This window comes from Lissotriton vulgaris, chromosome 1_2 (assembly GCF_964263255.1).
Source record: "Lissotriton vulgaris chromosome 1_2, aLisVul1.2, whole genome shotgun sequence".
Lineage (NCBI taxonomy): Eukaryota > Metazoa > Chordata > Amphibia > Caudata > Salamandridae > Lissotriton > Lissotriton vulgaris.
Genome location: NC_141686.1, coordinates 64,010,088 through 64,028,534, shown reverse-complemented (window position 1 = coordinate 64,028,534; position 18,447 = coordinate 64,010,088). Strand labels below are relative to the sequence as shown.

Here is an 18,447-nt window from a genome sequence, read left to right as displayed (position 1 = left end):
TTTTTTACGCCCAGCAATAACCACTGCCTTCATCATTGTGTTAAACACCTACGAACCAATAGGCAGAAGCTCTGTGTACAGACTGCGTTTGCTGTTCTTAGTTGAAAAAGAAGGCAGAACAGGAGGGGGTGGGGTTCCTTTTCATTGGATTGCACTTGACATAGTGTCATCACTGCGGATGCCAGGACCAATGTAACACTCCACCTGCCCAGGTGCCATGTTGATGAGCAACACTCGGAAAGCGTTGTAGATTCTGGTTGGCCAATTCTTGGTTTTATTGGGTCCTTCATTGGCTTTCTATACCAGTTGTAGGACCTTGTATCTAAAACACACCACACAGATGTCGTAAACGGTCTTCCCAACATCACACGGTGTTTGATGTAAACCAGTACCTGCGCTTGCAGTCTTACCCTTCAGAGGTCACTGACATTATTGTTTCTGAATCCCCAACACAAATTCAGCCCCATGGTTAATGGCAAAGTACTGGAAGGCAAATGTAGCATTGCTTTAAAAAAACAAACACAACCCCAGATACTGCCTAATGGTGAAAGTATTGGAAGTGGCAACTGTTAAAGTAAATTGTTTCTGAATATAAAAAGATAAACAGCAGCTGTGTTGATGTCACTAGGAAGCTGATGTAGTGTTGGCTGCCTGGAAGGAGATAGTACAACATTCTGACTCTTTTTCCTGTTTGTGCTATCAATGTCGGAAAATGTATCAGTCATTTCAATCCACTGAAGGTCTTGGTAATGTAGGCCATGCCACCACAGATATGGATCTTGAATTTCAAATAGAAAGCATGTCTCCTAATCAAGTACAGTCATAGTCCCCCGAGATTACCTCCTCTCCACAGAGCATTGTGTGTGTCAAACCTTTTGAGGGCAACTGGAACAGGTGTAAAATTTTACCCATCAGCTTTTTGGGAGTTCTTTTCCATGGTCTCTCCCATTCAGAAACCATAGACGTACATTCATATTTTGACCAGTCTTCGGGCTCCTAGGACTCAATCATAGTTCCATTGCCCCTGTCTGTTGTTCTCAGATTGCTCAGGAGAACTTACTTTCCTAGAGGGATAATTGATGCTGCTCCCAAATTCCGGTTTCTGTGCTGGATTGCTTGTCCCCAAGAGCTGACTGGCACCAACCTTGGTCTCTGGCTGTGGAGGTGGACTTTTTGCCCCGGATGGCTGACTGCTGTTGGACTTGTTTCTGATGAAAATGCCATCTTTACGATGTGACACAATGTCCTGGTTAGCTTGGCCGCCTGATGGTATACAGTGAAAATAAAAGAAACAAGAGAAAGGTGATTCTGTGTGTTACGCAGATTTTCCTTTTAAGGCTTTTCAAGACAGCACATTTAACATAAAAGATAAACAACTGGAGAGGAGGCACTAAAGGAAAATGACAACTAGTTTGGGCCAGCCAAACATCTAGACATGATCGGTTCATCGCATTCGTCTATCTCCTGCTGCTATTTTCAACACAGGGCACTGCTTTTTCTCCATTATGAGCACTGTGGCTTGGTAAAATAACTCAAGATGAAATGCCCTTCCAAAGTCTTGTCGCCTCCCAATCTCTTCAAATTTCCAAAATAAAAATAGCCCCTAATTCAAAGTCCTTGCCAACAAATTGCCTTCGCTCCTCCTTATTACCTGCTCTTACAGCAACATCGGCTTCAACTAGAACAAATTTCCATTACAACAAGTAAAAAATAAGGCTTATGCACAAAGAGAGTACCCAACAAAATCGCTATCAAACAGTCTATCCGGGGCGAGCCTCCAATGATGCAGTGCTCGACAGCTTTTTTATTTTTTTATTTTAGAGATTGCTGATTTGCTTGTGTGTGACCATATGCCCTTTTTCCTTGTATTTAATTGATGGATTTTCTGGGTCCCAATGGCGACACACCAAAAGAGGTGCACTTTGCTTAAAAGGGTATTAAAGAGATGGTTTGCCAATAATCCTCTGAGTGAGGAACAACGTATAGTTCAGCTCTTGCCACTCGCTGTGAAACCACTCGCATTTGTAACAGTAAACTAGTGATAAAGGCCAAATGTTTACATTTCAAATGTCTGCAATAACTAAAGCACCAATGGAGACAAAAATGAATAAAATACTTTTTAGTGTAGAGTATTCCCTTTGCTGCATTGTGTGCTATTTTGTGGCAATGAATGGTGCACCTCCAAGAGGCGGGTTCTGCAGGAGGGTTTAATAAGCTCTGATTTACTCAATTCGATTAGTTATGGAGGGTTTTGTAACTCACATTAATTCGCTGGCCTTTAAGATTAAAGGCCCTGCTCTAATTTGGGGTTATTTTCAGGACGTTAAGGCCTCAGGCTCAGGGCCAGACTGGTCACCAAAACCAGCCCTGGGAAAGTGCTTAGCTGGCCGCCACTGGGGTTGGGGGTGCGGTCTAGCTGTTTGCAAGGGCCGCTTTTGGCCGATTTTGTTGCAGGGGCCGATATTGCAGCTATGCTGCGAAACCGACCTGGTAACAAAAACGGCCCCCAGGGGCCCAAAACCAGCCCCCACCCTGGCAGCCATCCAGGAAAACGCCCGGTGCCTGCTACGGCCAGTCCCGCCCTGCTCAGGCTAAGTGGAAATGCAGAGGGTCATGAGGTTTCTTCAAATGGACAGATCCCTACATTGAAGAACAAGTTACTTACCTTCGGTAAAGATGTATCTTTAAGAGACATATGTTAGTTATAGATTCCTTACCTAAGAATTACCCCCAGGCGTCAGACTGGATCCGGAGAATTTTTTTTTTAGCAGTACCCTTGGGCGTCGGTGGGTGGCGTCAGTCAACTCGACGTCTGTCCTCGTGGTCGCCGGGATGACGTCGCAGTGCCTACCTAGATGCCCCCCCCTGCGCGGTGACATCAGTTCTGACACGACTTTCCACTCCAGAAGTGCAGCGCCATGAAAGACACTGACCAGTGGTGCTTCACAACTAGGGCCCTGCAAGGGTGTCCCTAACCGTAGCAGTCAGTTCACAGAGCGGAGAGGATGGGTGAGGCTGTAAGGAATCAATAAAAAAATATATGTCTGAAAGAGACAGTTCTAGATTCCTTACCTTAGACTAGATACCCCAGCAATACCATCCTTGGAGGAGTGACTGTGAACTAAGTTCACACTAGAAAGTCCTGGTGGACAGAAGGGCAAAATAGCCGTCCCTCCGGACCATTCAGGCAGTAATGTCTGGTGGACATGTGTAAAGATGCCCATGTGGCCACTTGACAGATGTCAAGAAGGGTAACTCCACATGCCAATGCAGTGGTTGCTGCCACAGCCCTAGTAAAATGAACACACAGCCCCACTGGAAGTTCCATTTTCGCAAAAGTGTAAAATAGTTTAATACAAAGGACAACCCATTGAAAAATGGTAGGCTTTTGAACAGCCCGACTTTTTTTGGCACCTACGTAGCCAACGAAGAGTTGATCGCCCACCCAGAAATCTTTTGTGCAGTCAAGGTAGAAGAACTGTGCACGTCAATGATCCAAACAGTGGAGTCTATCTTCTTCCTTGCGGAGGTGTGGAAAAAGTGGGCAAAGTGATTGTTTGTCCTATGTGAAATGGTGTCACTTTTTTAGAAAGGAAAACGGGCCTTGTCCGAAGCCCCACTTTGCCCGGATGCACAGAGAAGAAAGGGGGCTTGGAACATAGAGCCTGAAGCTCACTCACACTGCGAGCAAAGGTGATGGTAACAAGAAACACAGTTTTCAGGGTGAGGAGCCGTAGAAGATAGTTGTGAAGGGGCTCGAAAGGAGCACACATAAGATCGGTTAGAACACAATCCAAGTCCCACTTGGGCATTATGAAAGGAGAAGGAGGAAAGAGATGAGTAAATAAAGAGGGCTGATCTGGTAGCAGAAGGAAAGCAGAAATAGCTGCAAGATAGCCTTTGAGAGTGCCTAGTGCAGAGCCCTGCTGGGCCAAAGAAAGTATAAAGAAAAGAACATCAGAAAGAGGGGCAGAAAGGGGATCCACAGCCTTTGCTGTGCACCATGCCACAAACTTGTTCCATCTACAGGTGTATACTGTTATGTTATGTTACTGGGCACTTGTAAAGCGTGCAGCTACTCCTAGGAGTGTCCTGGCGCTGAGAGAAGAGAACCAGTGACAGAGCAATACTGGCACACATATATCTGCTGCTTATTGTGAAAAAAGCCAGGTTTTTAAACCACGTCTGAAGCTGAGAAGACTATAAGTCAAAAAAGAGATTCCCTTTGGGCAAATGAACACAGAACAGCTAGTTCTTACGGACCAAACACATAAAAATACATCAATATATTTTTACTAGTGAAGCTGAGAAGATCCTGAGCCTGGCGTAAAGATGGAGGCAGGCTGTTCCAGAGTTGAAAGGCTGCAAACCTGAAAGGAACGTCCACTCTGACGGGAACGAGAAAACCTCTGAACAATTGAGAGCTGCTGGATGGACGACCTCAGATTTTTAGGTGGAGCATACTGCTGTATTCAGTACCTCAAGTATGAGGCCCCCGTGTTGTGAAAGGCCTAAAAGGCCAATATCAGGGCTTTAAAATGTACACACTGGAAGCCAGTGTAGGGACTTCAGATGCAGGGTCATGTGCGTCCTGGAGCTGACCATAAGTATGGCTCTTGCCGCAGCATTTTGCACCACCTGTAATCGACCCAGAAGATAGTCAGTGAGGCCTAAATACAGGACATTCAAATAAGCGAGGCTGGAAACAATCAATGCTTGGACCACTGTTTTCCTATGAAGGACTGGGAGAAATGGAAGGAAATTACGCATCATATTCAGTAGGCAAAGCATGTGCCAGCCACTGCTCGACCTGAGACCTCATGGATATGTCCAAGTCCAATTTCACCCCAAGGTTTTTGACGGTGGTAGCTAAATTAGCAGGGGGAGACATCTTCTGTGGCCACCAATTGCGCTATTCCTCACCCGGGTTGTGTCCCAAAGAAATGAATTCTGACTTTTCAGAATTATACAACAGTTGATTCTGTTTAAACCAGGTGAACACCTTAGACAAGCAGGTGTTTATCATGGTCCCATTCAAGGGCATATCCTTTTCGCAGGTGAACAATAGCTGCGTATCATCGGCGTAAGATATTACTTTAGTGCCATACTGTTCTGCCAGAAGCGCCATAGTTGCCATAAACACATTAAACATGGTAGGGCTCAGGATTGATCCCTGTGGGACACCAACATTCAATGGGGAAATAAGGGCCGAAAAAAGGGGGAACCAGACCGTTTGCTGGCGGCTTTCCAGGTAAGAAGTGAACCACCGAAGTATCGTGCCACCAATGCCACAGCCCTGAAGTCTGTGCAAAAGAAGAGCATGGGAAACGGTGTTGAAAGCCGTAGAGATGTCTAATAAAATTAGTACCGCCTTGCCTCCACTATCAAGGGTAGTCTTGATGGACTCTGAAACTTCCAGTAGGGCCGTTTCCGTACTGTAGGTGGCTCTGAACACTGACCGGCTAGGATATATTACGTTATTGGCCTCGACAAAATCCACGAAGACCCTATTTACATAATTCTCCAAAGCCTTGGAGAAAAAAAGGCAGCTATGAAATTGGCCTGTAGTTACTAGCTACAAAGGGGTCGGCTGAGGGTTTCTTTAAAAGCGGTAAGATTTTCTCATGTTTCCAGCTGTCAGGCACCAAACCCACAGATAAAGAGAGGTTAAAAACCCGGTTGTTGGCTGGGTTGATCACCTCAATATATTAGTGTTTTCGCGGGGCATGGGTCAGAGGGGGAGCCTGATTTCAGTGTTTCAAGTATTTTTAGGGAGTCTGCCAACATTATGGTGGGGAATTGCAGGAGGCTGCCCCCGGCGCTGGAAAACACAGGGGTGGACCCGACTGAACTACCCTCCACAACAGCGGGGAGTTCCCCAAGTGAGACTTGAATGGTGGTTTATAAAAGTATTGCGCAATCAGATTCGTCCATTAGTTTGTTGGGGTAAAAAGGCTGTTAGTGGCACTGGGGGAGGAGAAATATTTGATAATCGAAAATATGGTTTTAGTGGAGGGATGCCTGGCTGCCAAGATGACATTGCTGAGTTAGGGCGGAAGGTCAAAAGCTGTCAACTGTCACCGGTCATTCTCCACGCAAGGAGGTGGAGGCTGGACAGGTTCAGGCAAAGGGCTGTTCCCTGTTGCTGCAACAGAAGATTCTTCCGAAGAGGCAGTCCGATCGGAGGATCGATGACCATGCACATGTGCTCGGGGTACTAGACTCTCCATGCCCAGTTCAAACCACAGGAATGACTTGGGCCTGGTTGTGCTTGACCTTTTTCAGCACTCGGGGCAGAAGTAGTACAGGTGGAAATGTGTACAGGAGGCTGCAGTTCCACTTGTGATTTAAAGAGTTGCCAAGCAAGTGCTGCCTAGGAAACTCCAAAGTGCAGAACTGCTGACATTGCGCATTCTCTGCAGTGGCGAACAGATCTAACCAAGGCTCTTCCCACCTTTGAAAGAAACCTTGCACCTCTTCTGAGTGTAGACACCACTCGTGATCTACCAGGAAGTGACGGATGAGTTAATCTGCCCTGGCGTTCAGAGAATCTTCCAATTGTTTTACCACCAGGGTTATGCCCTGATGTTCAAGCCATGTCAAAGGCAAAGAGCCTCTTGACATAGGGTCCATGATCACACCTGCTCTGTTTGTTGCTGCACCACATTGCTGTGGTGTTGTTTGTGAACACCTGCGTCACTTTCCCTTTGAGGGAGGAAGGAATGCTTTCAGTGCCAGGCGGCTCGCACAGAGCTCCAACAGGTTGATAAGGAGCCCGAACTCTGCAGGAGCCTCTGATCTTCGCCTCTCATTATTGGTTGCCCCATCCCAGAAAAGATGCATCTGTCACCACTGTTAGGTCTAGTTGGGAGAAGGATCTGCCTCTGACCCAAGCCGGGTTCGTAAACCACCACTGCAGTTGCTGTGCAGTACCCTCCGAGAACTGGACAAAGTTGAAAAGATTCCCCTGATGCTGCGCTCACTGGAACTTCAGGTACCACTGCAGAGCCCTCATATGCCATCTGGTATGATCCACCAGCAGGATGCAGGAGGCCATGAGGCCCAGTAGCCTCAGGTTCAGTTCCACCGAAATCCGGTATAGAGGCTGAAACATTGGTATCATAACCCGAATATCCCACACTCGCTGCTTAGGAGAATAGGCCTGAAACTGCACTGTGTCCAGAACAGCTCCGATTAAGGGGGGCGTCCGAGAGGGAGTCAGGTGTGACTTCGGCATTCTAATAGTGAACCCCAGCGAGTGCTGGAGGTCCACCATAGTCGTGAGGAGGGAGAAGACAGCCTGTGGCAAGCCCGCCTTCAACAGCCAGTCATCGAATTAGGGGAAGACTGGGACACCCTGATCTGCGCAGATGAGCTGCAACCAACACCATCAATTTCGTGAAAACCCTAGGGTCACAGGTAAGGCCAATGGGGAGCACGGTGAACTGAAAATTATCATGGCCTACCATGAACCGTAGATAGCGTCTTTGAGCTGTCCAGACAGGAATATGGAAATAGGCGTCCTGCAAGTCTAACGCCACCATCCAGTCTCCAGGGTCGAGGACAGACAGAACCTGCGCAACCGTGAGCACTTTGAACTTCTCCTTCCGGGGAAGCGCTTGAGGGCCCTGAGGTCTAGAATATGACACAGGCCTAAGTCCTTCTTGGTCACCAGAAAGTAGCGGGAATAGCAGCCACAACCTACTTCTGGTGCAGGGATCCTCTCGATAGCTCCCTTGGCCAAGAGCGTGGAGTCTTCCTGGAAGAGAAGCGCCAAATGATCTTCCGACATGCGATTGAAAGACGGTGTCATGGAGGGAGGGGCAGTCTCGAAGGGGAGGGAGTAGCCCCTTCGGACACATTTGCAAAACCCACCTGTCCGACGTGATGGATTGCAAGTGGGAGAGGTGATGGGTAATCCTGCCACCAACTGGCCATTGAAGGGCGTGAAACATCAGACTAGGAGGGTTTGGAGGCTGCGGCAGTGGGAGAAAGGGTGGACTAGCCTGCCTGCTGGCTCCCAGACCAGCGAGGTTGCTGGGTCCCACGTCCGCGGCCATGCAGAGGCTGGGTAGCTTGCCTGAACCGGTGGCTAGACTGGGTCGGACATGGATGGGCGCCCCTTACATAGCCACGAAAGGCGTGAAAAGCAGAGAGGAGTGGGCTGGAAGGTGCAGCAAGGCCCAAAGTTCTGCCCGTAGCCCAAGAGCTTTTCAGCTGCCCGTAGCCCAAGAGCTTTTCAGCGCCGAGTTTGCTTTGTCGGCAAAAGAACGACGGCCATTAAAGGGCATTTCCAGCAAAGTTGAATGGACATCCTCCGAAGAGCCAGATGTCCTCAACGAGGCGCAGCGCCTAAGGGCTACCGACATGGCAATCGTTCAGCCTAGTGAGTTGTGGTATCCAAGGCCTCGGCTGCCCTGTGCACCACCACAGCGTGGACGCTCTCTCCTCCATAGCCACGGTAAAGGCAGAAAGCATGCCAGGGTCTGGAGAAGTGTCCAGACCACTGGCGCCATCTAGGTCCTCTCTCTAGTCCAGTTCTTCTAGCTGGTCTGCTAAAGGGTCTAGCGACCCCTCCCAGTCCTCATCACCACCTTCTGGATGGTAGGGAACACCCAGGATGAACAGGGGAACAAAAGTACCCTTTAGCGTCGGATCAGACATCAACCGATGTCTTTCTGGCTCCGGGTGAGGATGGGGATGGATCCACTGGGACCCTCTGGCGCCAGGGCTGGAGCTGCCGGCATCGAAGGCCCAGGACCCCCGACCGGCTCCGCAGGTCCGAAGGCACACCAGCAGAGTCAGGCTACCTAAAAACACGGTGGAGGGTCTCGTAAAATTTACAAAGGTGGGCAGGGGATACTCTTGCTCCCGGAAACTGTGGAAGGCGTGGAGTCATCCCTGAAGTAGACACCGGAGATGGAGCCTTAGAGCGTCAACACTCTGGGTCCCGCATTGCGTCAGCTGACCGACGGGGAGAAGATGTAGAGCACCAGTGCTTCTTCACCTTCTTCTTGGATTTACCCAAAGACCTCGAAGACTTGGAGTGCGATGAGGTGTGGTGGCTCCGTGTACAGTTTTGAGACCTTCCTCTTGAACTAGAAAGGCCTCCAATTACTTTTGGGACTACTCTCGCAAAGACTTTGGATTCATGGCCCGGCAGTCAGACCATGACTTTGGGTCGTGGTCCAGACACCAAAGACACACAAGGTGCGGATCCATCACAAACATCAGCTTGACACAGAAGTCGCATGGTTCGAATCCGGTCCGGCGTTGGGACATCCCTTGCTCACCAGGAGTCGAAGATTTGAAAAAGAAGTTGACAAAACCTCAAAAAAGGCTAGTCAAACATTGACTAAGGAGTAGCTCTCTCCGGATCTGCGCTAGGCTAGTGCAGAATGCAAAAGAACTGACGTTATCTTGCAGGGGCGGCATCTGAGTAGGCACCGCGAGGTCATCCTGGCGACCACGAATGCAGAGTCGACCGACGCCACCCACGGACGTGCAAGGGTACTACTAATAAAAAAATCTCCGGATGCCTCGGGGCAGTGGCGGTTTTACCATGGGGGCGTTTGGGCGCCGCCTCCCCTGCTTTCTCGCCGTGCGAGAAGAAGGCAGAAACAAATAGTAGTTATTTTATCTATAACTACCATTTGTTTCTGCCTGCCCTTCTTGCACGGCGAGAACGCAGTCAGCAAACTTACTTCCTGTTTACGAGTCGAGCCTCAGGGCAGGGGGGAGTGGCTTGGGGGAGTGGCTTGCCCACTGTTGTGAATACGGACTGTTTGGACAGCCTGAGAGGCTGTCCAAACAGACAGTATTAGCAACAGTGGGCAAGTTGCTCCCCCCTGCCTCCTCCCACTCTCCGTTCTAAAGCATGGAGACAAGAAGGAATGACGTATTTAGGGCAGCCGGCCGAACCAATCAGCGCCGGCTGCCATGGAGGGGAGGGAGGCTGCCTGCAGCCTTTAGTGACGACTCTGACGACGAGGCATTTGAAATCCAGGATGGCGGGAGTCTGCAGTCTCGGGACAGGACTCGAGTCCGGAGTCAGAGATGGAAGCCAAGGTACGTTTTTTTACATTTATTTTATTATTCGGGGCTGTTGTGATGGTTTTATTTTATTATTCTGAGTCAGTCTGTTAAAAACGGGGCTGTTGTGATGGTTTTATTTTACCGAGTCAGTCTGTTATTAACGGGGCCGTTGTGATGGTTGGCGCCTAGTTAATGTTGCTGCTGAAGCACGAGATCACCACATTGTGCATTAAAATTCAGTGATTGCTGTTTTAAGAGTTCTGGCTGCGTATTTATTTAAAAAGTTACGATTGGACTAGCGCGATGCAGCGCGATTTATAGCTGCGTAGGTGGGCATTTACAATAATAAGTAAACAGAATCCATCTTTTAAGTGTGTAGTGCGCCCGTGCAAAGCTTTAAAGCTTTAGCAAATGTGGTTAACGGTGCTTTTTGTTCATTCAGATAATGTGGTGGGTTACTATTATTTGAAGCTGAAATTTCAATGTTGTTTAATGAACCGTGCATACAATAAAAAAATGCGTAATAGATTGCAAAGAATATTTCAATTGGTTTGGTGCTGAAACAATGCGTGAAGCAAATTGGACGCCTGTACGTGTGCAGCTTTGTGGATGCACCTGTAGTTTGTCGCTGGCTGGCAGAGGCGCAGAGCCGTCTGAGCTGCTAATGTGCGCCAGTAGAAGAGGCTCAATTAGTTGTAGCTGTCTGAGCAGCCTGTTTGCATTGCTTGTCTGTCGTCTGCAGTACGATTTTCATTTTACGCCCTACCACTTTCAAATGTCACCAGCTGCCACTGCCTCGGGGTAATTTTAAGGTAAGGAATCTATAACGGTCCCTTTCAGATTATTGTTGCTACGTTCCGTTTGAGTGACGAAAAGGCTTCCACAAAGTACTACCCCTATTGGACCGGTTTTCTTTTTGTAAGATCACTCATCAGCTAAACAAAGAATTGACTGGCCATCTCAGAGCTGAACAAACAAGACCACAATATGTTACAGTTACTGGCCCCCCACCAACTTCAAGTAAGTTCTTTTCTCTCTATGAAGGGAAGCATGAGCTCTCTGTTGGGCCAGGCAACTACTGTGTTCCCGATTGCTGATGTAGGGGCAATTTAGCGCACATGATAAATAACAATACCACATTATTTATCAGGTGCGATAAATAGTGCCTTTTACAAGTTTGTGGGGAATAACATGCCGATTTTGGTGTTTAATGCCCCAAAATCCACATGGTACGGTAAATGCCGAACACATTTTCCATGTTAAATTTCAGCAGGTTAGACCTCCTAAATTGTAACAAAGCTGGAGGTATTTAACGTATCCGATAATTATGGGATATGTTAAAACAGCTTTCAACTCAATCCTGACCCTGTGTAAACAGGGGTTTGAATTAACTGAGCCACTCAATATGGGAATGTGTATCTACTCATCCCATGGGATTCATCACACCTGCCAAACTAAATATAATTTCCACCACCTGATTGTAAGGACTGATGGTTCTCTGCAACAAATGTGACCTTCTCTGTAGCTTCTGTTTCTCAACAATCTTACTGCTGCATTAGCTGCGACACTGTAACATGAGGTTGAAACTGAATCCAGGACAACAGGGACGCAGTTCACCACTCCTAGGCTTTTCTGTTAAAAATATTTGTTTTCGGATGTTTCAGTTGAAGTAGGTCAACAGAAGGGAACCAGAACTAAGAACGACTAGAATGCATATGGTTGTTGAGCTAACACAGGGGAGTGGAACACTATTTCCTTGGTGACAAGGTGTCAACTGGTAACTTGTAGTAGTGCAAGTATGGGATTACCATCAGGGCTCAGGCACAGGGCCGGACTGGGAACGCAAACCGGCCCCGGCAATTAAGTCAGACCGGCCGCAGGGGTGGGGCATCCTGGTGGGAAACACAGCTGCTGCTTTAGGTAGAGTGGGATGATATTGCACCACTGCTACAAAATCGTTAACATGTACTAAAACATTCCCCACCCTTCAGGTCCACCGAAAAAACGCCCAGTGCCCGCTTCGGCCTGTTCGGCCCTGCTCAGGAAGGAAAACTTCAACTGCAGATGCAGAGCCTCGGCAGGAGGAGCATGGAGAATTACCTGGCCCTGGTCAATCCTTTCTTGACAGCATTGTGTTAGGCACAGACTATCTTGACTGGGGAGAGGGGCACAACAGCAAGATTAACGTATGTGTGCAATATAAAATACAGCTCTACCTCAGTCTCTGGAAAAGGAAAGGTATTTGAGAAAAGCTAACGGAAGAAACCAACAGAGAAAGGCTGAGAACCGGAACAGATGGTGTCAACCTGAGAGGAAAATGGTGACAGGAGACATAAAAAAAGAAAAAGGAGAGAAAGCTGGGGTGGAATTACAAAGAGGAGGGCATAACATGAGGAAGTAAATGGGAGGAAAGGGGAGACAAAAAGATAGGTTAAAAGGAGTGAGAAGAACAGAGGGGTGTAAAACAGGAACACAACATGGGTATGCGGAAAAAAGTGAATACGTTTGTGATGAAGATGGGGAAAAAAGAAAAAGAGGCAATGAAGGAGAGAAGATTAGTAAAAAGGTAAAGGAGGAGATCAAAACAGGATGAATGTGTGGAAAGAAGAAGAGGTGAGTGATGAAAAGAGAGAAGGGCAGTGACTATGGAAATGGGATGGAGAGGAGATGGGCAGAAAGTGCTCGGATGAGGGTGAAATGAGCAATGATGAGGACTAAACTGTGAAGATGGAAGAGGGTGAGGTAAGAACCAATTTATCAATATCTTGCCACATAAAAAAAATTCAAATAGGGACTAATTTAGAGTTTGGCGGGCAAAATACTCTGTTGCAAATGTGACAGAGTTTCTTGTTCGCCAAACTGACAGTCTGCCTGTCATGCGTGGGATCAGGAGGACAGCCAGCTTTCCATTGATTGAGCCCCCATTGGCTCTGTGGACTGAAAGCTTCCTCCAACAAGCAGATGAGTAGGGTGTCAGAGGAAGGGCATTATACTGCCCACCATGTTTAGGGTGGATGGTGTGAAGTCATTTTTACTGTCCATCCCCACACAGGGTGGTATTATGAATACAGCACACTTTCCGGATTCAAACCTTGGCGCACCTTTCAAAAGGTGCGCAGAGCGTAAACCGAGACAGTGCATTGTATTACAAAGAATGCGCTACCGCCAGGGCAACTGCGAACCTGTTCTGCCTCGAGGTCAACACATTCAAGTGAAATACAGAGCAGCTGTTTAAAAGCTGCTCAGTGTTTCACTGTATTGGCCTGAAGAGGGATTGATCCTTGCTAAGATTTTGAGAAAATAAAGTTCTTTGCAAATCCAAAAAGAGTGAAAGAGTTGCCATTTAAGTGGCTTTCGGTCAGAGTTGTTCAGATTGTTAAGTTTGTGCTGACCAAAGATATTACACGTGATCTATACATGAAGGCTTACCGTCAAAGACAGTAATCCCACAGCACACCAAAGGTACCAATGGAAAAGGTGTGGCAACTGAGGGAGAAACATAGAAGGTGTGGTTGGATGCTGAGACCTAGCAAGGGGCTAAACATTCCTGACTGTTACTGTATACTAGTTTAAACTGATATATTATTCTGCACTTATATTTATTTTTAATATAGTTGAACATGTTAACTTTGAAGAAGGTTGCACTAAGTCCTAAGTTTACTTTACTTTCCCCCTAAATGCAGATTATGTGAGGGGTGTGGGCAAGTACCTACGCTAAAACAGACTAGCTACCAAAGAGACCCACCTGGCTAGAAGTAAAAGTATCCACTATGCACTATGTGATGATAAGATCCATACGGGACGAAATAACAAGTAGTTTGTGGGATATAAATATAGGTGAAACAAATTTGTGTTGAAGGCTCAGGTAGTGGAATCTGGTTCAGTGTGTAGACAGTGACAGTCTCACCAAGCAGTAGGAAGGTCCTACATACAGGTAAAGTGTGCACAGGTGAGATGATGACATATTTCCTTGATTTTCTCAGCTCTAAATGTTTTTCAAAGCAACAGGTGAATGTAGGTGATAGGGCCATACTAGTTAACTAATAACACTTGTACAACAATTTTTTGTTGTTGTTCACGGATACTTAACTGGGTGACGATTCTGCAAATGTATTTGAAGTACAATGAGAATTTCCCTTAGCTCTAACCTTGTCTGTCTACAAAGAGGCTGCCAACTGCTCCTTCAGCCCACACCAAATTAACACTCACCTTGCATTACCTTCACATTATGTTACGTTATCAACTCTCAATTCACCATATATTCTCCTTTAATGAATCCTCCATCAATAATACTGTCTTTCCTCCAAGACCACCATCCATCTGGTAACATCTCATATTCCTTCCACACATGCCTTTCCCTCTTCCAGGACTCATGCTCTCTTTCCAGCTATCATCTATACTTTTTCACCCAAATTTCTTTATCATTGTGTACCTCCTAGTGGTATAGGCCGCATTAGCCTGGTCAGTTGAACATTCCAATTATTCACTTGTTGACTTGCTTGATGAAGCTTCTTCTGTGCTTCCTGCGGACACAAGGAGAAAAAAATATCAATATGAATTAGTCAACAAACCCAAGTACTACGTGGATTACCAAACTGGACTATCATTTACATAAATAATACATTTCATTATCTCCCCCTCCCCCCCCCCCTTGCAGGCTGCATGTTTTGGTTCAGATCTAAGTTGATATTCGATATGGCACACATCCCTGTGTGCCATGCCTACAACCCACTGCCCTGGCATAGAACAGTCACCCCTCTAGCTGGGTGCCCAGTGCGAGTGGCGAGGGTGTGGGGGCATGAGCCCTGTACCCCTACAGTGTCTAAGTCCATTCTTAGACATTGTAAATGCAGTGCTGCCATTGAGTATATGGTGCTGGGCGCTTGTCATTACGAACTCCACAGCACCATAATAGCTACACTGAAAATTGAGAAGTTTGGTATCAAACTTCTAGCATATTAAACCCACACAGACGCCAGTGTGGGATGTAATGAAAAATGCACATAGAGGGCATCTTAGAGATGGCCCCTGAAAAACGACCAGCCTCTGGTAGGTTCCCTGAGTGCCACCAAGAGACATATTTCTGGACCCCTGGGGTGGGAGTCTTTGCTCCCTGAGGCCAGAAACAAAGCCTTTCCTGGGCGGAGGTGTTCACACCTCTCCCAGGCCAGGAAGAGCCATCTGTGGTAGGGGAGTTTCAAAGGCCTGGCAGCCTTCGTAATCTGACCCCCAGCCTCTCCTGCTATCAGGAGCACGCCCCCTTCCTGTCTCCCCACCTTTTCAGCTCGAAAAACTAGCAAGCTCAGAAAGTGTGCCCACCTCTGCCAACTTCACATCTCAGGTGGGGGATGCGAGAGGAGGCCCACACGTTAGTGCCCGCCATCTTACAGATGTTAGGCACTCCCCAATCAGGATTAGGGACTGTGCTCATTCCCCCACGTGGGGTGAGCACACCAAGGTTGTAGTCACCCTAAAGTCAGTAGCCCATTGGCTACTCACCTTGAGACCATTGCTTAATTTGTGCCGGGGCTTCCCGGTTCTTAGCACCGGCACTTATTTATAAGGGCTGGGTCTACACCATGCGTCTGCACGTCACATATCATTGAGGAAAAGTCAGTAAAGACCTCACTCACTGATTTACTGCTGAGGCAGTGTGGTTTGTCCCGGCAGTCATGAAGAGTGACTGTGAGCTCCAATAATAAAATAAAAACAAGCATTTGCAATGCAATGGTCTCAGCATCATTAAAGGTAGAGCTATTGGCATTGCTCATGACATTTCTTTTTTTTTCTTTAAATCATAAATAAATGGCATTGTCATTTACTTTGCCAATACACACCACTCTGCACCTGCACTCACTGCTCTGCACTCACTACTCTGCACTCACTACTCTGCACTCACTACTCTGCACTCACTACTCTGCACTCACTACTCTGCACTCACTACTCTGCACTCACTACTCTGCACTCACTACTCTGCATTCTGCACACTCACTCTGCACTCACTACTATGCACTCTGCACTCACTACTCTGCACTCACTACTCTGCACTCTCTACTCACTACTCTGCACTCACTACTCTGCACTCACTACTCTGCACTCACTACTCTGCACTCACTACTCTGCACTCACTACTCTGCACTCACTACTCTGCATTCTGCACACTCACTCTGCACTCACTACTCTGCACTCACTACTCTGCACTCACTACTCACTACTCTGCACTCACTACTCACTACTCTGCACTCACTACTCACAACCCTGCACTCACAACCCTGCACTCACTACTCTGCACTCACTACTCTGCACTCACTACTCTGCACTCACTACTCTGCACTCACTACTCTGCACTCACTACTCACTACCCTGCACTCACTACTCTGCACTCACTACTCTGCACTCACTACTCACTACTCTGCACTCACTACTCACTACTCTGCACTCACTACTCACTACCCTGCACTCACTACTCTGCACTCACTACTCACTACTCTACACTCACTACTCACTACTCTGCACTCACTACTCACTACTCTGCACTCACTACTCTGCACTCACTACTCTGCACTCACTACTCTGCACTCACTACTCTGCACTCACTACTCTGCACTCACTACTCTGCACTCACTACTCTGCACTCACTACTCTGCACTCACTACTCTGCGCTCACTACTCTGCGCTCACTACTCTGCGCTCACTACTCTGCACTCTGCACTCACTACTCTGCACTCACTACTCACTACTCTGCACTCACTACTCACTACTCACTACTCTGCACTCACTACTCTGCATTCACTACTCTGCGCTCACTACTCTGCACTCACTACTCACTACTCTGCACTCACTACTCTGCACTCACTACTCACTACTCTGCACTCACTACTCACTACTCTGCACTCACTACTCTGCACTCACTACTCACTACTCTGCACTCACTACTCACTACTCACTACTCTGCACTCACTACTCACTACTCTGTACTCACTACTCACTACTCTGCACTCACTACTCTGCACTCACTACTCACTACTCTGCACTCACTACTCTGCACTCACTACTCACTACTCTGCACTCACTACTCACTACTCTGCACTCACTACTCTGCACTCACTACTCACTACTCTGCACTCACTACTCACTACTCACTACTCTGCACTCACTACTCACTACTCTGTACTCACTACTCTGCACTCACTACTCTGCACTCACTACTCTGCACTCACTACTCTGCACTCACTACTCTGCACTCACTACTCACTACTCTGCACTCACTACTCACTACTCTGCAATCGCTACTCACTACTCTGCACTCACTACTCTGCACTCACTACTCACTACTCTGCACTCACTACTCACTACTCTGCACTCACTACTCTGCACTCACTACTCTGCACTCACTACTCTGCACTCACTACTCTGCACTCACTACTCACTACTCTGCACTCACTACTCTGCACTCACTACTCACTACTCTGCACTCACTACTCACTACTCTGCACTCACTACTCTGCATGTGTGTATGCGCATGCGTGTGTGGTGCTTGCGCTTCCCAGGAGACAGCGCCTGGCCACAGCGCGCGTTCCAGTTACAAATCGCCTGGAAGGATGCGCGTGGCCGGGACTGTCTCCTGGGAAGCATAGTCGCTGACAAAAGATCTCCGGCGGAGACGCGCTTCCGCGCGTTGACGCCGAGACCTAAAAAGACTGGTCATACAGGAAAGCACATGGTTATCATACACTTTCGAGTGTTCTTTTAACATCTAGGTTTCCCAGTTGGGAATCTGTTCCAGAAATATCTTGAAGGCCTTTCCCTAAATTTCGAGATTGTGGATGCCTACTGTGAACCATGTTCACGTCATCTACTGCATCCCTGGCTTAAAGAAATTAGGGTTTCAACCCTCCAAATGTTATACCATTAACTTGGTCTAGTGTCCTTGCTGTTATATTTCACATCAGAATCCTGGTCTCACATGAGCACTTCCTTACCCAGCGCCCTTTCAGGAAAGGCATGCAATAATCAGAAGCCCCTGACACTGACCTGTCCGCTGGGATGCGTGTGGCCAGCAGCAGCGGCATAGCTGAAAATGATGCCCCCTGCACAATGTGATGAGGGGTTCACGAGCCCCTCATATCTTACAGATATTGTTTGACCCTAAGCTGAATGGGGCGCCCTTGAGGGGGTCGTGGCCCCGTGGAGTGCTGGGGCCCTTCTGAGCCACAGGGACTGCAGCAGCCTTTGTTACCCCTGGCCAGCAGAACTTTTCCAGACACCTCATGTCTCACTCATCGAGCGTGACTCTCACTCCATCCATCTAGCAGTCTTACTGTTGGCGAGTCTCATTGCACCATGGAATAGAGTCTGGCACCTAACAGTAAACTTTTTTCTGTTAAAACATTAATTTTCCATCCTAACTCT

The 18,447-nt window shown here is 47.6% G+C and overlaps 1 protein-coding gene across 1 annotated transcript in view; it reads right to left on the bottom strand.

Moving 5' to 3' along the window:
- Positions 1 to 247: 247 nt before the first annotated feature.
- LOC147733916 (differentially expressed in FDCP 6 homolog) overlaps positions 248 to 18,447 on the bottom strand; it is a 276,207-nt gene continuing 258,007 nt past the window's right edge. The window contains exons 11-12 of the mRNA XM_086952810.1: positions 14,468 to 14,558; positions 248 to 1,263 (exon numbers count right to left, since the gene is read on the bottom strand). Of these exons, the coding sequence (XP_086808936.1) occupies positions 1,004 to 1,263; positions 14,468 to 14,558 (351 nt within the window). The 3' untranslated portion in view covers positions 248 to 1,003. The remainder of the gene's footprint in view (positions 1,264 to 14,467; positions 14,559 to 18,447) is intronic.